This window comes from Pristis pectinata, chromosome 37, assembly GCF_009764475.1.
Source record: "Pristis pectinata isolate sPriPec2 chromosome 37, sPriPec2.1.pri, whole genome shotgun sequence".
NCBI lineage: Eukaryota > Metazoa > Chordata > Chondrichthyes > Rhinopristiformes > Pristidae > Pristis > Pristis pectinata.
In genome coordinates this window covers 8,252,105-8,277,064 of record NC_067440.1, presented here as the reverse complement: position 1 = coordinate 8,277,064, position 24,960 = coordinate 8,252,105, and the positions used below count along the sequence as shown (strand labels likewise).

At 49.4% G+C, this 24,960-nt stretch overlaps 1 protein-coding gene across 1 annotated transcript; it reads left to right on the top strand.

Annotated features, from left to right (window-relative positions):
* Positions 1-541: 541 nt before the first annotated feature.
* LOC127586551 (polyamine-transporting ATPase 13A3-like) lies at positions 542-24,954 on the top strand. The gene is made up of 5 exons (XM_052044590.1): positions 542-850; positions 15,899-15,983; positions 21,763-21,856; positions 23,719-23,892; positions 24,843-24,954. The coding sequence occupies exons 3-5, from the start codon at positions 21,806-21,808 to the stop codon at positions 24,915-24,917; spliced, it is 300 nt and encodes a 99-aa protein (XP_051900550.1). The 5' UTR covers positions 542-850; positions 15,899-15,983; positions 21,763-21,805; the 3' UTR covers positions 24,918-24,954.
* The last annotated feature ends 6 nt before the right edge of the window (positions 24,955-24,960 follow it).

Here is a 24,960-nt window from a genome sequence, read left to right as displayed (position 1 = left end):
GGTCCTGTTTCCCCGCTGTATAACTCTGTGACCTTATTTAGTGACAGAACAGGAACGTAGGGCTGAATGGCCAAGCGCTGCTCCTGTGTCCTGTTGGTAAGGGTCCCCAACAGAGGTCCCAGGGAGGGGATGGCCAGGGGTAGAGTGGGCGGGGCCTGTCACCATGGGCGGGGCTTGTCGGTGGGCGGGGCATCAGTGGGCGAGGCTTGTCATAGGTGAGCGGGGACAGATGCATGGGCGGGGCTTGTCGCTGAGCGGGGCTAGTCATTGGGCGGGGCCTGTCATCGGGCGGTGCGACGGTGGGCGGGGCCTGTCATCGGGCGGCAAGTGACGATGGGCGGGGCTTGTCGCCGAGCGAAGCTCTTCATTGGGCAGGGCTTGTCATCGGCGGTGAGTGACGATGGGCGGGACCTGTCATCGGACGGCGTGTGACGGTGGGCGGGACCTGTCATCGGGTGGCAAGGGATGGTGGGCGGGGCTTGTCTCCGAGTGAAGCTCTTCATTGGACAGGGCTTGTCATCGGCGGTGAGTGACGGTGGGCGGGACCTGTCATCAGGCGACGAGTGACGGTGGGCGGGATTTGGACGGCGCGCCGGGCTTCGCGGCTCACGTCAGGGATTCCCGGCTCCGGCTATTGATCGGACGGCGAGAGGGAGCGCGGCCGCGGGGAGCCGGAGCCTGAGAGACCGGGAGATCGGAGCGTGAGGCCCGGGGAGCGGGAGCCTGAGAGACCGGAGCGGGAGAGAGCGCCGGGGCGTGAGGAGCGGGACAGAGCCAAGGCCCGAGGCTGAGAGGAGCCGCCGACGCAGTGTGGGGCCGTCAATGCCATGTGATGTGGAGCTTCACCGAGGTGAGGCCGCTGCCCCCTCAATCCTCACCCCCCCTGCCTCATCCTCACCCCCCCTGCCTCATCCTCACCCCCTCCCTCATCCCCCCTCCCTCATCCCCACCCCCCTCATCCTCACCCCCTGCCTCATCCTCACCCCCCCTCCCTCATCCTCATCCCCTCCCTCATCATCCCCACCCCCCGCCTCATCCCCACCCCCCGCCTCATCCCCACCCCCTCATCCCCACCCCCCTCATCCCCACCCCCCTCATCCTCACCCCCCTCATCCTCACCCCCCTCATCCTCACCCCCCTCATCCTCACCCCCTCATCCTCACCCCCCATTCTCATCCTCACTGCCCTCCCTCACCCCCTGCCTCATCCTCACCCCCTGCCTCATCCTCACCCCCTGCCTCCCTCACCCCCCCCGTCCTCACCCCCCCCGTCCTCACCCCCCCCGTCCTCACCCCCCCCGTCCTCACCCCCCCCGTCCTCACCCCCCCGTCCTCACCCCCCCCTCGTCCTCACCCCCCCTCGTCCTCACCCCCCCCTCGTCCTCACCCCCCCTCGTCCTCACCCCCCCCTCGTCCTCACCCCCCCCCGTCCTCACCCCCCCCGTCCTCACCCCCCCGTCCTCACCCCCCCCGTCCTCACCCCCCCCGTCCTCACCCCCCCCGTCCTCACCCCCCCGTCCTCGTCCTCACCCCCCCTCGTCCTCACCCCCCCTCGTCCTCACCCCCCCTCGTCCTCACCCCCCCTCGTCCTCACCCCCCTCGTCCTCACCCCCGTCTTCACCACTCCAAACTCACCTCCCTCATCCTCACCCCCCTCCCTCGTCATCCTCCCTCATCACCTCCATCCTCATCCTCACCCCCTTCATCCTCACCCCCCTTCATCCTCACCCCCTCTCATCCTCACTCCTCATCCTCACCCCCCTCCCTTGCCCTCCCTCGTCGTCCTCGCCCCCCTCCCTCGTCGTCCTCGCCCCCCCTCCCTCGTCATCCTCACCCCCCCGTCCTCCTCGCCCCCACCCCTCCCCCACTCCCTTGTCTTCCACGCGCCCCCCCCCCCCCCCCCACTCCAGGCCCCATCCTCGTCTCCTCCCAGAACACACTGTCAGTCCTACATTGTCTGGGTGTGACCTTACCAGCTCTTTACCTGTTCACAGACTTTGCACGGTGAAGTACATCTTATCTTCCACTCCTGTCAAACGTGCCAACTGCACCTGCTGTTTAGCTTGCCCCTTTAAACATGTAATCTCCCGCTGTTGAAGTTGTGAAAGTAATGCAGGAAAAATGCAGGGAATTCCTGCCGATATCCCATGAGAGCATGGGAAATGGTGTCCAGAGAAAGAGTAGGTGGCTGCTTGAGAATGCTATGCCATCCAGTTAGACTTGACTGACATTAAGTGCAACACATCACCAGGGTGGATTCATGATTCACCAGGATGAAATGTTAATACTTAATTTGGGTGATGCCTGTCTGCAATGGCATTGGGAGCCATCAGGCAGTGTAGAAAAGAACTGTGAAAGTTCTCTACTGCACTATGGTGACTCAAGCCAACAGAGTACTTGTTGGTATGTAGTCACGGTTGTAGAATCAGGATCAGGTTTATTATAACTGACGTGAAATTTGTTGTTTTGTGGCAGCAGTACAGTGCAAAGACATAAAATTACTATAAATTACAAAAATAAATAAATAGTGCAAGAAAGAAGGAAACATAGCTGCTGACACAGAGCAAGGTTCCATGCACTGTGATAATGACTGGAATTTTTTTTTAAGTGAAATCATGGGTGCTTTCAAAAAGGGAATCGGATAGGAACTTGGAGAGAGTGATTTGCAGGGGTGTGGGGGAGAAAGGTAATGAGAATTGCTCTGCAAGCAACTGGTATGGAATTGATAAGTCAATTGGCCTCTATGCAATATTGTCTGGGTTTGAACTTGCCAGTTCTTTAACTCTACACAAATGTTGCATGGTGAAACAGGTCTTCCACGCTTGTCAAATGTGCTCAAATATTGGCTATGGCACCCAGGAGAAATACCCTGCCTACCTAACAATTGTTGCTCTATGTACTTTAAAATAATCCTTTAATTCTTCTATTCAGTGTATTTCTCTACTTCCTCCTTAATAGAAATTCTGAGTTCTGCTTTCTGCATCGTTTCTGGTTCGGCATTCTACGTCCTAACCTTCCTTCAAAAAAGATTGTTCAATATTCTACTTTTTGTTCTTTTGCCAATGATCTTCAGTTGATTTGCTGATATTCACATAGTAGAATCCATTAAATTGTTTTGAGACATATGTCAGTGATAATAAACCTGATTCTGATTCCAAATTGTTAACTGTCACAGAGCAGCGCTGCTGTAGATCGTAGAGTGGATGTTTCTTCTGGTGTGTTGTTTAACATCTGGTGTACCCGTCACTTGATAAAAGGAATGTCCGACATGACTGTGTGAAAATTCTCATTGTATAAGGGAACTGTTCAATAGTCTTATCGCAGTGGCGTAGAAGCTGTCCTTAAGTCTGGTGGTATGTGCCCTCAGCCTCCTGTATCTTCTACCTGATGGGAGATGGGAGAAGAGAGAATGTCCTGGGTGGGTGGGGTCTTTGATTATGCTCGTTGCTTCACCAAGACAATGAGAGGTAAAGAAAGAGTCCAAGGAGGGGAGGCTGGTGAGTGATGCGCTGGGCTGTGTCCGCAATTCTCTGCAGTTTCTTGCGGTCCTGGGCAAAGCAGTTGCCGTACCAAGACGCGATACATCCAGATAGGATGCTTTCTATGGTGCATCGGTACAAGTTGGTGAGAGTCAAAGGGGACAAACCAAATTTCTTTAGCCTCCTGAGGAAGTGGTGAGCTTTCTTGGCCATGGCATCTATGTGATTTGACCAGGACAGGCTGTTGGTGATGTTCACTCCCAGGAACTTGAAGCTCTCAACCCTAACTAGTGTTTTGTAAAGTTGTATCATAACGTCCCAACTCTTACTTTCTGTACCCTGACCTATGAAGGCAAGCATGCCGTATACCTTCTTCTCCACCCTGTCCACCTGTGTTGCCACTTTCAGGGAATTATTGACTTGGACTTGAAGACTCTCCATTCATCAATGTTCCTTGGTGCCCTACCATTTACTGTATAGTCATACCCTTATTTGACTTCCCAAAATGTATCACCTTGAGCATGAAGTATCCTGGCTAAAATTATCCCTCAACGTGAGTAAAACAGTCAGGTCTTCATCACTTTGCTATTTGTGGGAGCTTACTGTGCGCAAACTGTTACAATGAGGTCCACATTTCCAGAAAGTCTTCATTGCTGATGCAGTAAGATGGGAAGAGGGGCAACGCAAACACAAGGTCACAATTCAAGAAACAAAATGGAGACCCAACAAGGGGATGGGCAGCTAGTAGAGCCACTGCCTCAGCTTCAGTGACCCGGGTTTAATCCAGGCTTGGATGCTCTCTCTGTGGAGTTTGCGCGTTCTCCCAACTGTGTGGGTTTCCCCCCCCGGGTGCCCCAGTTCCCTCCCACATCCCAACGACGTCTGGGGTCGGTGGGTTAATTGGCCGCTGTAAATTGTCCCTCTGTGTAGATGGGTGTTAGAATTTGGGGACAGTTGAAGATTATGTGGGAGAATTAACATAAAAGTGGGATTAGTGTAAAGAGTGACTGACGGTTGTGTGGACTTGGTGGGGAAGGGTTTGCTTCCACACTGTATGACTACAATTTAATTCATTCCTGCTGTATAAACCATCGGTCTGATAGCTGTCAGCTGAGAGTGGGAGGAAACAATGGCTTTGAAATTTGCATTAGACTTCTGGGTTTGGGAGATAAGCTGGAAAATTGAGCCAGACCTTTGCATTCCTGATACCAGCTTATAGTAATTTTTATACCTTTATGTCTTGTACTGTACTGCTCCTGCAAAACAGCAAATTTCATGACGTTTGTCTGTGATAATAAACCTGATTTTAACTTAAATGTCCAATGCCAGAGGCCAGTTTGAGTTCAATCATGGTGCAAGTTAGAGCAGCCTGCCACCTCCATCTGAGCTCACATACCGCCAGTAGCTGCCCAGTCAAGAAAGCAAAACTCCAGCTTTCCTTGGGGATAGCTGACAGGGAGAGGAGTTCTGGAATTTGTGCTGATTCTCGGGATGCGGTTCTTGAACCTAATGCCACTTTCCCGTGTGTTTATCATAACGTCTCTGGTGAATGCATCAGCCACCCAAGTGCATTGTGTCCACCAGAGCCTGTAGACAGGCAGCAACCAGCACACACTCGGGCACAAAGAAAGCTTTGGATCTGAGCACTGATTAAATGATGGTGTGTTTCCAAGGAAGTGAATACAGGAAGGGGCCTTTTTCTATGGCCATTATTGTAGAGCAGGGTTGGCCGCTGTGGGACATTGTTTGGCCACCTCCTGTGATTGTGCGGTGCCACAAGTCTGTGTGCTGTCTGCCGGCTTTCGGTTTGCAGGACTGAGGGAGCAGGACAGTGTTGTTTTGCCCTCCTGGGTGCCTTTGGCGAGCTGTGTTTCAGGAGAGGGGTGCGTGGGCCAGGCAGGTGAGCCAGTTCTGTCTGCAGCAGCGGCTGACATGAGTTGCTCAGGTTACCTTTCTGCCTCTGATCCTTTGTTTCCTGCCCCTGGTGTTGTGTTCTGACTTGTGCATGACGTACCCTGCGTGCTGGGACCTGGTGCCAAAGTCTAGCAGGTAGAGGGTGAGTAGCACTGTGTACCCAGATGAAGACTTTTCTATTGCAGCACTTTTCACAGCCTTGGTGTAGATTTGGCTGTATTACAGAATCAGGTTTATCATCGCTGACATGAGTCATGAAATTTATTGTTTTGCGGCAGCAGTACAGTGCAAGACATAAAAATTGCTATAAATTACAAAATAAATAGTGCAAAAGGAGTAATGAATAGCGTTCATGGGTTCATGGACCATTCAGAAACCTGATTGCAGAGAAGAGGCTGTTCTTAAGTCGTTGAGTGTGGTTCTTCAGTCTACCTCCTTGATGGTAGTAACGAGAAGAGGGCCTGTCCCGGAAGGTGAGGGTCCTTAGTGATGGATGCGGTTTCTTGAGGCACTGCCTCTTGAAGATGTCCTTGATGGTGGGGAGGGTTCACAAGATCACAAGACAAGAGCAGAAGTAGGCCATTCAGCCCATCGAGTTTGCTCCAAAGAAAAGAAAGGGAAAAAGAAAAAGAAAAAAGATGAGAAATGGGGGAATGTCCATGAGTAGAAAAAAAACTATTCCTTTCTAGCCCCAATTTCCGGCCTTATCCCCATATCCCTTGATACCTTGACTAATTAGATAACTATCTATCTCCCCCTTAAACGCCTCCAATGATCGGGCCTCCACTGCAGTACGTGGCAAAGAATTCTATAAATTCACTACGCTCTGGCTAAAGAAATTTCTCCTCAACTCTTGTTTCAAACCTGTAGCCTCTAATTCTAAGATTGTGCCCTCTAGTCCTGGACTCATCCACCAAGGGAAACAGCTTGGCCACATCTACTCTGTCCATTCCTTTCAACATTCTAAATGCTTCTGTGAGGTGCCCTCTCATTCTTCTGTACTCCAGTGAGTACAGTCCAAGAGCCGACAAATGCTCATCATATGTAAGCCCTTTCATTCCGGGAATCATCCTCGTAAATCTCTGAACCCTCTCCAACATCAGCACATACTTCCTAAAATATGGGGCCCAAAACTGCACACAGTAGGGTTGTGCCGGGATAGAGCTGGCTGAGTCTACAACGCTCTGCAGCCTCTTGCGATCCTGCGCATTGGAGCCTCCATACCAGGCTGCGATGCAACCAGTCAGAATACTCTCCACTGTACATCTATAGAATACAGGGAACACAGCAACCAACCATACAACCTGTGACAGAAATTATCCTATTAGTGTTTTTGGTAAATAGTTATCAGGAGAACTCTTTATCATTAGCTCTGGGGAATAGGATATTGATAAGATCTGGTGTTCTTCCAAATTGTAGCTGTGAGATATTTTAAATTCACCTGACAGGGCAGACTGAATCCTGGTTTAATATCTCATAAGAAAGATAATGCATCATTCTGCTTACTTTGTTGGGAGCTTTGGCCTGGAATTAACCTGAAATAAAAGGATTCCACAGCATAGAAACGGGCCCTTCAGCCCACCATCTCCAGCTGACCCATCTCTACTAATCCCACTTACCAGCCCTTCTATGCCTTGGTGGTCCACGTGCTCATCCAGATACTTCTTCAATGTTGCCTCTGCCTCCACCACCCCCTCAGGCAGTGTGTTCCAAATTCCAACCACCCTCAGGATGAAAAGGTGTCTGGAACAGGCATCAAACCAGCTTCCTCGCAAGAGAGAGCTGGAGGGGAATGGGAGGGCAGTGGTATTGTGTGGTGAGTCTCTCTTGTGAGACAGATTTGGGGTCTCAAAAGGCAAGGGCTCTGAACACAGTCTGGAGATAAGTGATGTATTTACTAAAGACAAACGTGGGAAAATGGTAATGGGGATAACACACGCGCACAGTTTATAACAAGTGTGGGAAAATCGCAATGGGGGTAAAATACACACGCACACAAAACGAAGTAGGTACATACAATCAAGGAAAAACAATACGATACCTGCCGCCCCTTGACTCAGTGCAGGCAGGGCTCTGTGCTACTAGGGATACTAACTAACACGCTCCCAACCCTTTAACAGTGCACACCTCACCAATGATTTCTCCAGTGCCGTCCCACGGTCCTTGGCCTGGAGTGAAGCAGGGTGATCCCTCAGAGACAAAAGAGGAAGAGCTAAGCACACTTGGTGCCCTTTATAGTGCTGGAGGTCTGGGGGGGGGCGGTGGTCCAACCCAGGTAATTTACAAAGGCCAATGGTCAGGTGTGCGCTGATGGGTGGGGCGGGGCCAAACCTTGATTGGCAGTGGTGTGTCTTCTGACCAGGTAGTGGGCAGTGCTGTCACTTGACAGCCATGACCCTCCACAATACAATCTCTGCCCTGTTCCCCGTTTTCAAGTTTATTGTCATAGGTTACAAACACACACCATGAAAATTAGCTTTTTGCAACAGCAGCACAGTACATTACAAACATAGACAAATGAACACAACTTTGTTCCCCTTAAGCTACCCCAATTCCTCCCCCCACCGCCACCACCACCACCACCACCACCAAATATTCTGAGCTAAAAGGGAATAAAAGTAAAAGTCCCCTCTGATGTGTGGCTGTGCTCAGCAGTGAGGGATTCCGGGATATTTTAGGTGGGAACCTAACATCCGTAACCAATTAAACATTGATCCTGCTGAGTAGTGTCTACACATAAATTTGACTCATTGAATGTAAACAAAGATGTTATTGCAGTTTAGTTCAAGCTTACAAATTAACACTGGGCTTATTCATCGGCCCTCATAACATTCCCTCATTTGAGTTGTATAAATGCTCCTTCCGTGACTCGCTGTCGTTGGCGAACATCGGGTGTCTGTTTACAATCCGAGAGCTAGAAAGGTGAGGGTAGTTGGATGCATGAGCCGGTTCTGTCAACTGAGAAGGATCAAGGCTGATTGTACGTTCAGTTTATTTTCCCGCCCCATCCTTTAATTCGCTTGGTGTGCCAAAATCTTCCAGCCTTCCTGCACTTACTCTTTTGGTTAGCAAATCTTTTCTTAGCACCAAAGTTGACAACTTCCCTTCTCTCAATTCAAAATGGGGGCTTACCTGGCCTCCAGGTGAGACTTACCCAGCCCCTTATTAAGAAGGCCTACAACTTTATTCATAACACATTTATTCTTCACACTAGAGTCATCCTTGCCTGCTAGAATCTCAACTTCATTCAACAACTGAAATGGACTTTTTTTTTCTAATTGTGTTCTTTCTTGAAAAAATTGTGTATAATTTATGTCGTTCCTGTGAATGCTGCTTTTCTAATGCTGTGTGCCTGTGCTGCTGCTGCAAGTAACTTTTCCATTGCACTTGTGCACACACGTACTTGTCCATATGACAATAAACTCTGCTTTGAGTTTGAATAAGTTTATTCCGTATTGCAGTTCTCGCCAGAACATCCACACCCCTTCAGGGTACAGAAGTCCAGACATTTACGTCCCTCCAAGTGAAGAAGTTTCTCATCATCTCGCCCTTAAATGGGTTGTTCTGAGACTCGTCCTGCTAGTTCTAGGCTGGCTATTTCAAGGAAACAACCTCTCAGCATCCACCCCTGTCAGTTGCTCTCAGAATCTTGTGTCTCAAAGAACTCCTCTTTCTCTGGAACTTCAGGGAGATTAAGACAAACTTACTCAGCTTCCTTATTGTAGGAAGATTGTCCCATTACGAAGCAACAGAAGTTTACTTGTTGTATAGGGGTATAGTTAAGGTGAATTGTCACAGTCTTTTTCCCACAGTAGTGGAGTCTAAAACTAGAGGGCTTAGGTTTAAGATGGGAAAGGTTTAAAGGGGACCTAGGGGACAACTTTTTCGCACAGAGGGAGGTGGGTATGTGGATGAGCTTCCAGAGGTAGCTGTAATGATTAAAAGGTGTTTAGACAGGTAAAGTTTAGCGGGTAGGGGCCAAATGTAGGTAAATCAACAATAGCCTGTCCTGGTCCAACCACGTAGATTGGGCCAAGAAATCTCACCACTGCCTCTACTTCCTTAGGAGGCTTAAGACATTTGATATGTCCCTGTCAACCCTCACCAATTTTTATCGAAGCACCATAGAAAGCATCCTATCTGGATGCATCATGGCTTGGTACGGCAACTGCTCTGCCCGTGACCGCAAGAAACTGCAGAGAGTTGTGGACGCAGTTCAGCACATCACGGAAACCCTCAAGCCTCCCCTCCGTGGACTCTGTCTATATTTCTTGGTGCCTCGGTAAAGCAGCCAGCATAATGAAAGACCCCACCCACCCCAGACATTCTCACGGTAGTGTAGCTGTTAGTGTAATCCTATTACAGCGCCAGTGACCCAGGTTCAATTCCCGCCACTGTCTGTAAGGAGTCTGTACGTTCTCCCCATGTCTGCGTGGGTTTCCTCCGGGTTCTCCAGTCTCCTCCCACATTCCAAAGACGTACGGGTTAGGAGCTGTGGGCATGCTATGTTGGTGCCGGAAGAGTGGCGACACTTGTGGGCTGCCCCCAGCACATTCTCAGTAACGCATAAAGATGCATTTCACTGTGTGTTTCAATGTACATGTGACTAATAAATAAATATCTTCTCTTATATCTTGTATCTTCTCCCCTCTGCCATCAGGCAGAAGGTATAAAAGCCTGAAAGCACATACCACCAAGACAGCTTCTATCCCGCTATTATAGGACTATTGAACGGTTGCTTAGTACAATAAGATAAACTCTTGACCTCACAATCTACTTCGTCATGGCACTTGCACATTGTCTGCCTCCACTGCACTTTCTTTGTGACTGTAACACTTTATTCTGCATTCTGTTATTGTTTTACTTTGTACTACCTCAATGCACTGTACAATTAATTGATATGTATGAACGGTATGCAAGACAAGTTCTTCACTGTACCTTGGTACATCTGACAATAATAAACCATTGCAATTCTAATTCCAAATAAGACTAGCTCAGGTAGACATCATGGCTGGCGTGGACGAGCTAACCTGAAGGACCTTATTCTGTTCTTTTTGACTCCATGCCTACGTATAAATTTATTGATAGAGAAAGGTTCTTGAGGGAGGTGCATCAGGTTGGATGATGGGCATGGCTCAGTGTCCAGTGTACTCCAGAAGCAAATCCGTAATCCAGACTGACGTTCCGAGTCCCATTCCACGTGCTATACTTCTGGAGGTGCCAGCCTTCAAGTCATTGAAGAAGAACAGGGAGATGTTCTCAGTGTGCTGGCTAATATTTAATTGCACTTCCGTTAACACACTGGGGCCCTGGTTCCCATGCTCTCTTGAAACTCATGGGCCATTGGTTCCCATGGTCCCCAATTCCCCCAGGGAATTAGGGCCCTGCTTCCTGCACTCCTGTGAAATTTGCCTGGTTCTGTTTCCTGCATTCCCTTTAAACTCATCGGGGTCTCATTTCCTGCTCCCACTGGACTCAGCGGGGCCCTGCTTCCCGCACTCTCCTTAAACACCTGAGCCCAGTTTCCCATTCTCTTCAAACTTATTGAGCTTGCTGTAAAATTGATTATAACATTGTGTAATATCTTTAAAAAAAATTAAGAATGGATTGGAGAATAGTCCAGAAATCCGCCAGACTAGCAGCCCCAAAGTGTCGAGCTGTCTTGTATTGCTGTAAATAGTGAACTTAGCTATGGAAACAGGTGGGAAAGGAAACAGCATAATTATAGTCTGTTCAGCATCAAAGAAAAGCTAACTGAAATTCACCCTGCAATCACATGGAGACCAAGAGACCCTGAGCAATATCACTGGATTCTGATGCTTCAGATCGTGTTCACGTGATGAATGAGTCAGCCATTGTCTGCCAGCCTTCCCCTCACACCCCAAGTTCCTGCCATTACTTCCTGTCACCCTGTCATGTAGCAACTGTAACTGTGGAGACACTAGAGGCTGCAGATGCTGGAATTCAGAGCAAAAAAACAAACTGCTGGAGGAACTCAGAGGGTCAGGCAGCATCTGTGGAGGGAAATGGACAATTGACATTTCGGACTGGTGGAATGGAGGTGGAGATAAGTTCAGTGGGGCAAGAGCAGGCAGAAGCAATTGGTCTACCAGGGCAGGCTTGTTTGTGAATCTTGGTTAGGAGATGGAAATGGGCAGTAGAGGGTTGGGAAACTATCAGGTTGGAGGCTGTGGAGGGGAGATCTCCTGAAGTAATGGGATCTGTGCTGGTATGGGACACACTGGCCTGATCGTTGTCGGGGTCAAGGTCAAGGGATCGATACGAAGAGGTGTCTGAGAGTTGCCACCCAGCCTCTGCAAGGTAGAGGTCAATCCGCCAGACTACAGCGGTAACTGTGGGCCTGGCAGTTCCTGGTGAGACTGGGAACAGCAAGTGATCGTTTGGACTCCAGGGAGCAGGGAGATGGTGGGAGGAAGGAAAATCAAGGGAACTACAGATGCCGTAAATCTGAATCAGAACCTGAAAATGCGGGAAACACTCGGAAGTCAGGGCAGCATCCGTGGAAAGAAAAACTGAGCTAACACTTTGGATTGAAGACCCTTCAAGAAGTGGGAAAGAGAGAAAAAAGATTACAGGCTGTCCCCAGGTTATGAATATCTAACTTCCTTGCGCTCTCTACATACAAGTGAGCTTCCGTAATATCATTAAATTCAAAAGTCCAACATAGGTACACACATTCATTCCTACAGACAGCAGAACTAGTTTCCTCTCTCCACTTTTACTAATTGTTCTTCCTTATCAGCCCTGTGGGCTTTTGATGCCATTCGTTACAACACTGTGGAGGTGTGATTACCACATCGACTGATATTTTTTGTGTAGTTTCCGACTTATGGACAAAATCGACTTATGGACATCTGTAAAAACGGAATCTTTCATTACCCAGTGATGACTTGTAGTCAAATTTCTTCAAGTTTAAAGATGTTCTACTTATGTATTTTTCTATAATGCATTTGACTCTTTAAGGCACGTGTCCTCTATTTTCGAGGTTTTTGTTTAGCTTTAATGAACAATACTTAATGTTAGCAATAAACGACAATTGAAGTCCTGGTGGAGTGAAGATCCTTGTTGGCACAGTTACTCGGCAGTGTCCACAAAGGTGGCAATCCCTGGAAAGTTGGAAGGGTTCTCCCTGACTTCAGTTGAATAATTTATGGGATCATTATCAAGTAACTGGACATGGGAGCTTGCTGAGGGTAGATTGGCTGCCTCATTTCTTACATCGCAACAGAGGCAACGCCTCTAAACTACTTCAGTGGCTGTGGGATGTTTTTAGGGATGTCCTGAGTCATTTTTCTTTACATTGATTGAACTCAGAGTGGTGAGGGGGTTGCAGGAAAGCTGGGTGGGGTTGATACCCAACACTCACCTGTTAGTACCGAACTCTCCCATGGCCAAGGAAGTGTGGGATGGTCTCGAGTGAGAAATGTGGTACAGTCTTGAGTGAGATTCAAGTTTATTGTCATAGGCATACATACACAGGGTATAAATGCCATGAAAATTAGCTTCCTGCAACAGCAGCACAGTACGTGACAAACATAAGGTAATGTAAACTTAACATAAATTATATATAACTTGATTCACATGTGATGAAATGATCTGTACGGATGGCATGCAAAGCAAAGTTTTTCACTGTACCTCAGTACATGTGACAATAATAAACCAATTACCAATAATGTACACAGCACAATAAATACAACGACACTAGTGCAAGTTGAACAAGAAAAAGAGTGTAGTTAGAGGGAGCATTAGGGTTTTTCAGGTCAGTTCAAGAACCCGATGGCAGTGAGGAAGCTGTCATTGAACCTTGAGGGGAGAGCTGTACCCGTGATGGAACTGGCCGAGTCTCTGTAGCCTCTTGTGTTCCTGTGCATTGGAGTTCACAAACCAAGCTGTGATGCAACCAGTCAGAATGCTTCCCACTCTACATTTGTAGCGGCTTGTTAGAGTCTTCGATGTCATGCCAAATCTCCTTAAGCTTCTAAGAAAGTAAAGGTGTTTGCGCGCCTTCTTCATGATTGCATCTATGTGCTGGGCCCAGGGTAGGTCCTCCGAGATGTAGACACCCAGGAAGCTGCTCACTTTTTTCCACCCTTATGGGGAGCATCACGGCCAAGTCTGGCTCGATATTCACCTTGCATCTTGCAGCACGAGAGGGGAAGGGTCATTGTGATGTGGGGTAAGGAGCCCCAGGTGTCTTCATCCCTCTCCCCTCCCCTAGCCAAAGGTTCAGACTTGTAGACTGATGGGACCCTTCAAGTCACAGCTGCTCCGCCAGGGATAAGGTGGGGAGAGCTGGCAAGGTGAAGTGTTACTGGTTTGGATTGATTTATTATTGTCACACGTACCGAGCTACAGTGTCTTTGTCTTGTGTACCACCCAGACAGATCATTCCATACATAAGTACACTGAGGTAGTAAGTAGAAAACACAATGCGGAATATAGTGTTGCAGTTACAGAGAAAGTGCAGTGCAGGTAGACACACAAAGTGCAGGGGCCACGACCAGGTAGATTGGGAGATCAAGAGTTCCTCTTTTAGGGTGTGAGAGGCCCGTTCAAAAGTCTGATAACAGTGGAATGGAAGCTGTCCTTGAGCCTGGTGGTTCGTGCTCTCAAGCTTTTGTATCTTCTGCCCAATGGGAGAGAGGAGAAGAGAGAATGTCTGGGGTGGGAGTGAGGAAGCAAAGGGTTAAGAAATTGTGACCGTGCATATAACTAATGAAAAAAATACCATGCAAGCCCCTGACTCAAGACCAGGTGGTAATTACTGTGTCCAGAACTTGATTGTAAACCAATTATACAAAACAATGAGTGTGATGTTTGTCTTTGTATCTTAGGCGCCTGATCGAATCTTGTGGAGCCGCATTGATTGAGTGTGCGTGACAAGGACTGTATAAGCTAATGTCTGCTCCTTTGTATTGTGGAGACCTCTGATAAAGACTGAATGAGTGTTAAGGAGAGTTCTCCCTGGTAGTATACTGCTAATAAATGTGATTTACAGAATTAATCCATGGCACTGTGTGATTTTGCAGCAGGCAGGAGTGGGAACTTAAATTGGGATAACAGGAGGGGTCCTTGGTTATGTTGGCTGCTTTCCCGAGGCAACGGGAAGTGTGGACGGAGTCAATGGAGGGAAAGCTGCGGTTGAGAGGAGGTGTTGAACCATTGAGAAGGGGTGGGGGAACATTGGTGAAGGGGTGGGCTGTGGGAGTGGCGAGGGAACTGGAATCGAGGCAAGCAGTAGTGGAGGGCTGGAGTGTGGTGGAACTGTGAAACAAAAAAGGATGTTTGGGTGACAGGTGGGATCTAATCTGGAGCGTAAGTATTTACTGAGCTGATGTCTGACCTTGATGGATGTCTTGAAGCAGGGGATAACCCCTCCACTGTTTGCCTGTCCGAGCTGAGTGAGGTGGTCTTAATAGCTCCATTTACTTTTCCTTCATTTGGGTTCATAATTTCCCCTGCCCAATTCCCATTTTCCAAGGACGGGTGAGGGTCTCCAGCCTGTGAAGTTGCTGTCGGAATCTGCGCTCGTTTGATGGCCCATTGTAGTCAAACATCCTGTTAACAAACAGGATCCAGCGCGGTCCACAATCCTACCAGCATTGATAAAAGGCCCTGGGTTGTGAGCTGGGGGGGGGGGGGGGGGGTGGGGGGGTAGCAGAATTTGGAGGTGGTCCCTTCAAAGAGAGCAACGTTGCTGTTGTGGCAGTGCCAATGTTTCTGTGGACGCATTCATTCCCGGGAATCCGCCGGAACATTCCCAGGAATCTGTCGACACAAGCAGCTGCATAGATGATAAGCCTGGCACTGCTTATTTATTTATAGGCCCTGGGGCCTGCCTCTTGAGTTTGAGGCCAGTTTGAATGAGCAGGTTGGTAAATCGAAGGGACTTTGCCCAGGCAGCCACTACAAAACAGCCAACTTTATACAGGTACGTTGTACAAAATAGCTGACCGTTTGGAGGTAGTCAGCGCAAAGGGGTTGACTTCATACAGGCGTGTTACACAAAATGGCCAGCTTCCTGGAAGCAGCCACGGCAAAATAGCCAACTGTCTGACTTTTAGGAAATGAATGGTACCCTAGTACGATAAGATGGACTGTTGACCTCACAGTCTACCTCGTTATGACCTTGCACCTCATTGCCTACCTGAACTGCACTTTCTCTGTAGCTGTGACACTATTCTGCATTCTGTTATTGTTTTACCTTGTGCTGGCTCAATGCACTGTGTAATGAATTGATCTGTATGAACGGTATGCAAGACAAGTTTTTCACTGTAGCTCGGTACATGTATTGGTATTGGTTTATTATTGTCACTTGTACTGAGCTACAGTGAAAAACTTGTCTTACAAACCGATCGTTGACATGTGACAATAATAAACCGATTCCAAGTTCGGGGAAGTGGCTGATGCCTCCTCAGTTGCAGGGGCACCTGCCTAATTGTGGGCTGATTTGCTAATGATTGTGTTTCTCTGCCTCTCCCTCAGGCAATCTACCGATCGAGCCCCCAGGAAAAGGTCTGGGACGTACAGTGGCAGCATTTCAGCTGACATAGAGACCAGAGCCAAGGGGGTAAGTCCTCCTACAGGGACAGTGCATAGTCCCACCATCTGGTACTTCTATTCTCCTTTTCAAGAATTTCCCTAAATTCCTGCACAGAAACTGTCCTTTCACAATTCACTGCATTTTCAAAACAAAATCTGTTGCCATTGTGTTAAATCCATGTCATTGGGTTATGAATACGTCTGCTGGTGGGACCATTTTTGCCTAATCCACTCTCATCCCCAGAACCTGGCTGTCTTAGACACTGATTTCTCAATTGACGCTCGCCTATTTCCCTTCTCTATCGCCTGGGTTTTCATTTGGATTTCTCCCTCTCTCGCACACCAGAGTTCTCTTACTCATTCACTTTTCTGTCAGTGGCGCAGCCAGTAGAGCTGCTGCCTCACAGCTCCAGAGACCCGGGTTCGATCCTGACCTCCGACGCTGTCTGTGTGTGTGGAGTTTGCACGTTCTCCCTGGGAGTTTCCCCCGGGTGCTCCAGTTCACCCCTACATTCCTAAGGCATGCGGGTTGGTAAATTGCCGCAAGTATGTAGGTGAGTGCTAGAATCTAGGGGGGAGTTGAGGGGAAAACAAAATGGGATTAGTGTGGATTGGTCGGTGAGGACTCATTGTGCTATAGGGCCTGTTTCTGTGTTGAATGACCATGCACTTCAACCTGCCTGCTGTGAGCAGTTAGTTCTCCTATTACAAAACAAACCAGCTGCTGCTTATGATCAGACTAAATTGGATTCCTTATTTAAACCCTTCGAGTCAAGTGCACTAAGTGCCCTAATTGACTCATTGTTGGTGATCATCTTCTAAATAGCTTACCAGACCACACTGGGGGATAGCTACCACTTCATCACATTCTTCCTCCATGTGAGGCCACATCTGGAGGAGAGTTGACCTTCTTATCCCAGGAAGGATACGCTTGCCTTGGAGGTCAAGTTACTGGATTGGTACGTGGAGTGACAGGGCAGATTGCTGAGGAAAGATTGAAGTAAAAGGGAGGTTAGAAGAACAAGACATCGTAACGTGAGTGCAGAGGAGGAGCACAGTTACAGGATAAGGAGTCCACCATAGATTCATAGGGTTATACGGCACAGAAGCAGGCTCTTCATCGCAACTCATCCATGCCAACCAAGGTGCCTGTGTATGCTAATTTAGAATTAATTGATTAAATCCTGCTCAGGATGGTAAAATCAAACCTGCCATTCCACAGCAGCACTGCTGGAGGAGCTCTCTCTTGGCTACCAAGTTAAATCGAGGCTGTTCGCTTGGTGTAAAAGATCTGATTGGACCACTTCAAGGAGGAGGTTACTCAAGTTCCCTGTCAAAGATGACCACTTCTCTGCTTGCCTAGTGTATGTGGGCTGCCATGTGTCCTCCATCACTACACTGCCCATGCTTCCAAAATACATCACCAGCTCTAAAGCTCTTGGATGACCCAAAAGAGGCATGAAATTGCTATGTACCCAGCACACCAGGAAGCCATTCATCCCATAGACCCATACTGGCTCCCAAGGGAGCAATCCCATTGGTCTCATCCCCGCCTCCTTATTCCCTGTGGTCTCTCACACATTCCCATCGACCTTCCTTTTAATTCTACACTGAGAAACATTTAATCACCGACCTGATGCGGGTCTCAGCCTGAAACGTTTGACCAGCCCTTTGCCTCCACAGAAACGCTGCTTGACCCGCTAAGTTCTTCTAGCAGTTTGCTTTTTGCTCCAGTTTCCAGCACCTTGCTTGTCTCTCTATCTGCTGTGGAAGTCAGGTCCGCGCTGTAATAAACAACAGCAGAACCAAGGAGCGTACAATAAGCGCTTTATTGTCCTAACACTAGCAGGAGTGAGGGATACAGAGAAAGAGTAAACAGTGTAACCTGAGCTCTGTACTGATCCCCACTCAAGGATTTACATGTTTGTAATCCCTCCTTTTGTACTTAATCTAAAGATGCCTACATGCGGAGTTGCACATACTTGGGTGGTTTGCTTACAGCAAACTTTTTAGCAAAACAAGATGTGCCTAAGCCTCCCTAGCACCTGCACATCTTGCAGTCATAATTATAGTCCGCCATGGTTGAAGCAATAACAGTTTGTACATTATAACCCTTACATATCCAGTTACCTTTTACACTACCAACCTGCATGTCTTTGAGGTGTGGGAGGAAATTGGAGGGGACCCACAGGAAGAACATACAAATCTCCAATGAAGACAGCACCGGACGGTGTGGATCTCTGGATCTCTGGAGCTGTGAGGCAGCAGCCACAACCCTGCTGCTTAATCATTACCCTGCCCTAAGCAATTTCTTCATGGAGAATCTTTGGGACTCTCTTCTCCAGAGAAATGTGCAAGCTCTGTCATTGAGTATCCAGGTTGGGATGGATTGATGACGGGGAGGAGACACAAGAGACTGCAAGATGCAGGAATCTGGAGCAGCAGACAATCTGCTGGAGGAATTCAGGCAGGTCGAGCAGCATCTGTGGGGGGGTGGGGAGCGGGGGGGCGGAGGCAGCAATCGTTGACGTTTCAGGTCGAGGCTCTGTATCGGGACACGGAGGAGGAGAGATGCGAAACACCGACAATTCCTTTACCCCTGCTTGCATGGTTTGATTTTTGGAATCAGGGAACATGAAAAGAAATGAGAACCAGTCAGGCAAGGATCAGACGTGATCTTATTCAATGGCTTAGGGAGTGTGTGGCTCACTCCTGCTCCCACACCTTGTGTCGCTGTGTGTTGTCACGCAGTCATCCGTAAGCCCAAATTATGCAATAACTGCCAACGCTTTTACTGGCTGGACTTCTGAGAGAGTAGGTTCTCTGTCCTGGTGCAGTTTGAACCTGAACTTCTGAACCAGTAACACATCTGTCACGGCTCCCCCTCACCCTGGGTCCAGCAGGGCTCGAGACCACTTTAACCAAAGAACGTGCCTGCCATCGCTGTGCTCCCAGTGCACACTTCTCTCTCTCTCGCTCTCTCTCTCCTCGCTCTCTCGCTCTCATTCCACCTCAGTTGCTCTCGGTCTCCCCCCCACTCCCCTCGCTCGCTCTCGTTCCCCCTTGCTCGCCCTCCACCTCCCCACTCCTGCTCTCTCTCTTGGCCCCCTCCCCCCCCCCCCCCCCCACTTGCTCTCGTTCTCTCTTGGTCTCCCAACCCCCCCCCCTTGCTTACTCTCGGACCCTGCCCCGCACCGCCTGCTCTGGTCCCCCCTCTCCCCCCCCCCCCCGCCCCGTTCAGTCTCATCCTCCCCCCTTGTTCACCCGTCCCTTTCCCCCCCTTGCTTGCTTTTGTTTCCCCCCTCACTCTCTCTCGCTCCCCCCCCCATTTGCTCTCGTTGTTCCCCCACCCCCGCTCGCTCTCATTCTCCCTTTTTCTCCTTCTCTCTTCCACCCCCCCCCCCCCCCCCCCCCCCCCCCCCCCCCCCACCCTCCCTGAAGGCCAGCTGGAGTCTCTGGTCTGCTCATTGCTAATCCACCCAAAGCAAGGTCAGTGACTCGCTCTGGGTTGTGGTGATACAGAGAATGGAAGCACAAAACACACAGAAACTTCAGGCAAAGACAGGACACACACACACAGAAGTCCTTTCTCTTTACCCACTTCTGCTTTGCCTTCACACTGTCTGTGGTCAGGTATTGCATGTACCAACAGTGATGTCTTAGTAAGAGCTGTCTTAAATTCTTTATCTTTGTGTGTCCCTGACTCTACATCTCTCTCTCCCTCCACCACCACCCCGCCTTTGCCTCTCTTGCCTGCGTATGTCTCCTTGTCTGCATGCGCATGGGTTCCTATCTGTTTGTTTGTGTCTGTCTCCCTTGCACTGGCTAACGCTTGCACTCTCTATTTCCCCTTTTTTTCTTTCTTTCTCTCTTTCTTTCTGCTCACCCCCCTCCCTCTCTCCCTTCCCTCCCTCTCTCCCTCCTCCCTCCATGTTCTCTCTGGATCATTGCCTGTGCTGTCCTGGGACAATGGTTTCTCACCAGTGTTTTGAAGCATAATCTGTGGGTTTTCACCGTGTTTATTAAGATTCCAGAGAGCAGACATGGTTCACCACTCCACTCCACACTGGCAATCAGACCCGATAACCAAGGCTAATTGAATGCAAACACTAATTAGAGAGGACGAGAAAGTAAACCCCACCAGTCAGTGATGCTGAAATTTGTTTCCACTGTGAATCACAAAACATCCTCTGAACTTCAAACCAAAAAGAGGAGTCCGTTCAGCCCCTCGAGTCACCTCTGCTTTCTCTGTACCTTAACATTGAAACATAGAACAGTACAGCACAGGAACAGGCCCTTTGGCCCACCTTGTCTGTGCTGACCATGATGCCAAGTTAAACTAATCCTATCTGCCTGCACATGATCCATACCCCTCCATTCCCTGCCTGTTCATGTGCCTGTCTAACTGCCTCTTAAACACCACTATTGTATCTGCTTCCACCACCACCCCTGGCAGCACATTCCGGGCACCCACCACTCTCTGTGTAAACAAAAACTTGCCACGTAAATCTCCTTTAAAACTTCCCCCCCCCTCCCTTAAGCCCACACCCTCCAGTATATGACATTTCCACCCTGGGAGAAGGACTGTCTACCCTATCTACGCCTGACATAATTCTACATACCTCTGTCAGGTCTTCCCTCAGCCTCTGCCGTTCCAGAGAAAACTTCCCTCCTGGCCCAACCAAATGCCCTCAGTCCCTGTGCTGAGAAAACTTTGACTTACAGATCCAACAGTCTTCAGGTGGGGCTGGTGGAGAGTCTAATTTAACAATTATGCCAACCACTTCACCATCTCAAAGGAAGGAAGTGGTTGATGTGACAGGGCTATAATCAAACACCCCATTTTAGATCTTACCTCAGCCTTCTAAGTTCCAAGGAATGCTTCCTATATTTTCTTGCAGCATAGAAGGAGGCCATTTGGCCCACTGAATCTATGCTGGCTCTTGGAGCCATCCCATTTCCCTATTTATTTCCTGTAACCTATTCTCTCTCATCTTCCCATCAACTCCCCTCCCAGATTCTCTTGTTACCTACCTACACCCTAGGAGGCAACACTCGAGTCATAGTCATACACCACAGAAACAAGCCCTTCGGCCCAACTCGTCCATGCCAAACCCATGGTGCCCACAAGCTAGTCCCATTTGCCTGCATTTGGCCCATATCCCTCTAAACCCCATCCTATCCATGTACTTATCCAATGTCTTTTAAATGTTGTTATTTTACCTGCCTCAACCACTTCCTCTGGCAGCTCATTCCATATACTGACCACCCTCTGTGTTAAGAAGTTGCCCCTTATGTCCCTTTTAAATATTTCCCCTCTCACCTTAAACCTATGCCCTCTATAGTTTTTGATTCCCCAACCCTGGGAAAAAGACTGAGTGCATTCACCCTATCTCTGCCCCTCATGATTTTATTTACACCTCTACAAGGTCACCCATCAGTCTCCTATGCCCCAAGGAGTAAAGTCCTAGCCTGCCCAGCCTCTCCCTATAACACAGGTAATGTAATTGCAATGGATAATTAACAACCCGCACGTCATTGGGATGTGGAGGAAACTGGAGCACCCGGGTGAAACCCCACACGGTCACAGGGAGAACATGCAAACTCCACACACAACAGTGGCAGAGGTTGGGATTGAACCCGGGTCTCTGGAACTGTGGGCACCATTACCAACCGCTGCGTCATCAGTAGCCTAATCTCTGTTCATTATTTAACCCTGGAACCTCAGAGGCTGGCGTCAGTCACCCACAACTCCCTTCCCCTCGGGGTCTTAGGTCAACCCCTGACCTTGATGCTTGTCTCCTCAGGGCTGCACCGGTGGGGGCGAAGAGTGGTGAGACAGAGGGACAAATGGAGAGAACGGAGAAGAGGTATCTCAATGCGGAGAGCGAGGATGAGATGTGAGCTGTGGGGGGCCTACCCCACTCCATTCTTACCCCAGCCCTCTCCTACTCTGAGTGCCTTGCAGTATAGAGGTGGGGACAGGACTGACAGCAATGGACGTGGTGGGGGAAGGGGCTACCTAGGCTTGAGGGAGCATGAGATGGCTGTAGTTACTTTGCTGAGTCAGTCAGAGTTGAGTTTGTTGTCATATGCAGAAGGCCATGTGTGCACAGGTTGCAATGAAAAACTTACTTGCAGCAGCATCACAGGCACATAGCATCAGATAACATTCACAAGAAAAACATAAATTAAACATAAATTGCACAAGAAATTGTACAAGAAAGAGCACAATTAGAACCAAAGACAAAACAAATTTCATTGTAGTGTAAAGTGGCCATAGTGTTGCTAAACTGAGACAGTGATTAAGGTTGTGCAGGTTGGTTCAAGAACCAAATGGTTGAAGGGAAGTAGCTGTTCTTGAGGGTGGGAGATTGGGAAAGAAGGGTTGGAGACATTGTTATCTCATCTGGGGGGCAAGTTTGGAGATGGGTATTGGTTTATTATTGTCACATGTACTGAGATACAGTGAAAAGCTTTGTTTGCCTGCCAGCGAAACAGATCACTCCATACATAATTACACTGAGGTAGTAAAAAGAAAACAGAATGCAGAATATAGTTTTACAGTTACAGAAAGTGCAGTGCAGTTAGACGGTGCAAGTGCCATGATGAAGTAAATTAGGAGATCAGGAGTTCACCTTTTAGCATATGAGAGGTCGTTCAAGAGTCTGATAACAGCGCGATAGAAACTGTCCTTGAGCCTGGTGGTATGTGCTCTCAAGCTTTTGTATCTTCTACCCAATGGGAGAGGGGAGAAGAGAGAATGACTGGGGTGGGAGAGGCCTTTGATTACATTGGCTGCTTTCCTGGGGCAGCGGGAAGTTTAGACAGAGTCCATGGAGGGTAGGCTGGTTTCCGTGATGGACTGAGCTGTGTTCACGACTCTCTGCCACTTCTTGCGGTCTGGGGCAAAGCAGTTGCCATACCAAGCCATGATGCGTCCGGATAGGATGCTTTCTGTCGTCCATCTGTAAAAATTAGTGAGGGTCATTGGGGATGTACTGAATTTACAAGAATTGGCCTTCTGAGGAAGTAGAGGCGTTGATGTCCTTTGTGGCTGGTTGGGAATTTGGGAAGGGTGGGTTTTTGCGGATTGGTGGCAGTTGGCGAGGTGGGTGGAATTAAAGGGGGTTTGAGGAGGAGAGGTTGTATGCAATGGGAGTGGGTTGGAGAGGGTAATGGAAGGGTAGCAGAGGGGTCTGGGGAACAGCTGATGGAGGGTTTGTGACCATGGGGGAGATTGAGGGGTGGGACACACGGGGTTTGCAGAGGAACGATTGTGTGGCCAGGAGGGGTAGTTGGACGAGGGGCGTGGGGCACAAGGAGCTGGTGGGAGGGGAGTGAGAGCGAGGAGCTTTGGAAAGAGTGTGGTTCTGGTGGGGGCCGGGTGTGCTTATTGGTCTGTGGCAACTGATGCCACGAACAGGGTGGGGTGGTTGCGGCGGGAATGGATTGGTGGGGGAGGGTGTTGGTTGAGGTTGGTCAGGATGGAGAGGGTGTCGGTTGGGGTGGGAGGGGTAAGTTGGGGTGGAATTAATCGGGTCAGGGTTGGCACAGATCAGTTGGTGGGGCCTGATTGGGTTGGTTGATTGGGGTGGGATGGTTGGGGTTGGGTTCAGATTGGGTTGGTTGATTGGGGTGGGGATGGTTGGGGTTGGGTTCAGATTGGGTTGGTTGATTGGGGTGGGGATGGATTGCTTGGTTGGGGTGGAGACAGACAGCTCTAGACTTCGCTGACCAGCTGTGTTGCTTTGACTTGGCAGGAGGTGTTTGGTTACCGGCCCTGCTGGTGGAAGATGGGTCTGGTGGGTGCAGGCACCGTGTGCAGTGGTGGCCTGCTGCTCCTCTTCCTCTACTGGATGCCTCAGTGGAGCGTCAAGTGCACGTGTCAGGAGGTCTCGCTCAAAGAGGCTTCTGTGCTGCTGCTCTGGACCACGGTGAGTGACTAGTGGTAGGGCCCACCGCAGTGACAGCTTTAAGAGCGACTGGACAAATGGCCGTGTGTGTTTTCTCTCTGCTCCCTGCAGTTGTGCACCATCTCGTCTCTGCAGATTCCAAACTCAATCCCCACTTTGGAGACCTGAATGAAAAATCTAGGCTGATGGGCAAAGGAACATTGACTGACTCTCTCTCTCTCCCTCTTTTTTTCTCTCTCTCTCTCTCTCTCTCTCTTCTCCCCCTCTGAGTGTTTCCAGCATTTTCTGTGTCTTTTTTTCAGATTTCCAGCACCTGTAGCTTTTGTTTTGGTCAATACTCCCATCAACAGAGGGGATGTGCTGTTAATCGAAGGAGGTGGTTGTAAATGCCCCATGGCACTGCTTCTGTGAAGAACTGGGGAGATATTTCTGGTCGGGGCACACACGAGACTGCAGATGCTGGAATCTGGAGCAGCAAACTGCTGGAGGAACTCAGCGGGTCAGGCAGCATCTGTGGGGGGAAATGGACAGTCCAGATCAAGGGTCTTGACCCAAAATGTTGACTATCCATTACCCTCCACAGAAGCTGCCTGACCTGCTGAGCTTCCCCAGCATGTTGCGTGTTGCTCCAGATTCCAGTATCTGCAGTCTCTGGGTGCTTGCTGGAGACGAATTGGATGTTGTGTGACTTGTGTTTCAACAGAAGGACTGGGTTGAGGGATGAGGTTGGTTTGGGAGGGGGGAGTTTCAGCATTGTTTGGGGACTCATTCACATCCCAGGCAGAGAACTGTTCTGTGCAGGCTTAAACATACAGGGGGGTGTGGGGGTGGGGGGGAAGCAGACAGGGCTGCCCCCTGCTGCTGGTCAGTGGCACTGCAGGCTGCCCACTGCACCCTTTCAAATCTTGCAGGGGCATTCCAGCGTCCGAGCTAAGTGACAAGTGCCTGTGCTTTGTGTCCGTTCCCTGCAGGACGAGTTCCGCACTTGTTTCCGGGTTCCGAGTGCACAGCATGGAGGCTCCGGGGTACGAACCACTGGGCACTAGCCGCTCCCGGTGACCAGAAGAGCCTGCCTGCAGCCCGCCACCC

Bases quoted from the DNA above. Each gene is read 5' to 3' on its own strand.
- LOC127586551 (XM_052044590.1), top strand. From the start codon at position 21,806: ATGGAGAGAACGGAGAAGAGGTATCTCAATGCGGAGAGCGAGGATGAG. The intron at 21,857-23,718 runs TGAGCTGTGGGG...TTGACTTGGCAG, and splicing joins CGGAGAGCGAGGATGAGATG to GAGGTGTTTGGTTACCGGCC. The intron at 23,893-24,842 runs GTGAGTGACTAG...CGTTCCCTGCAG, and splicing joins TGCTGCTGCTCTGGACCACG to GACGAGTTCCGCACTTGTTT.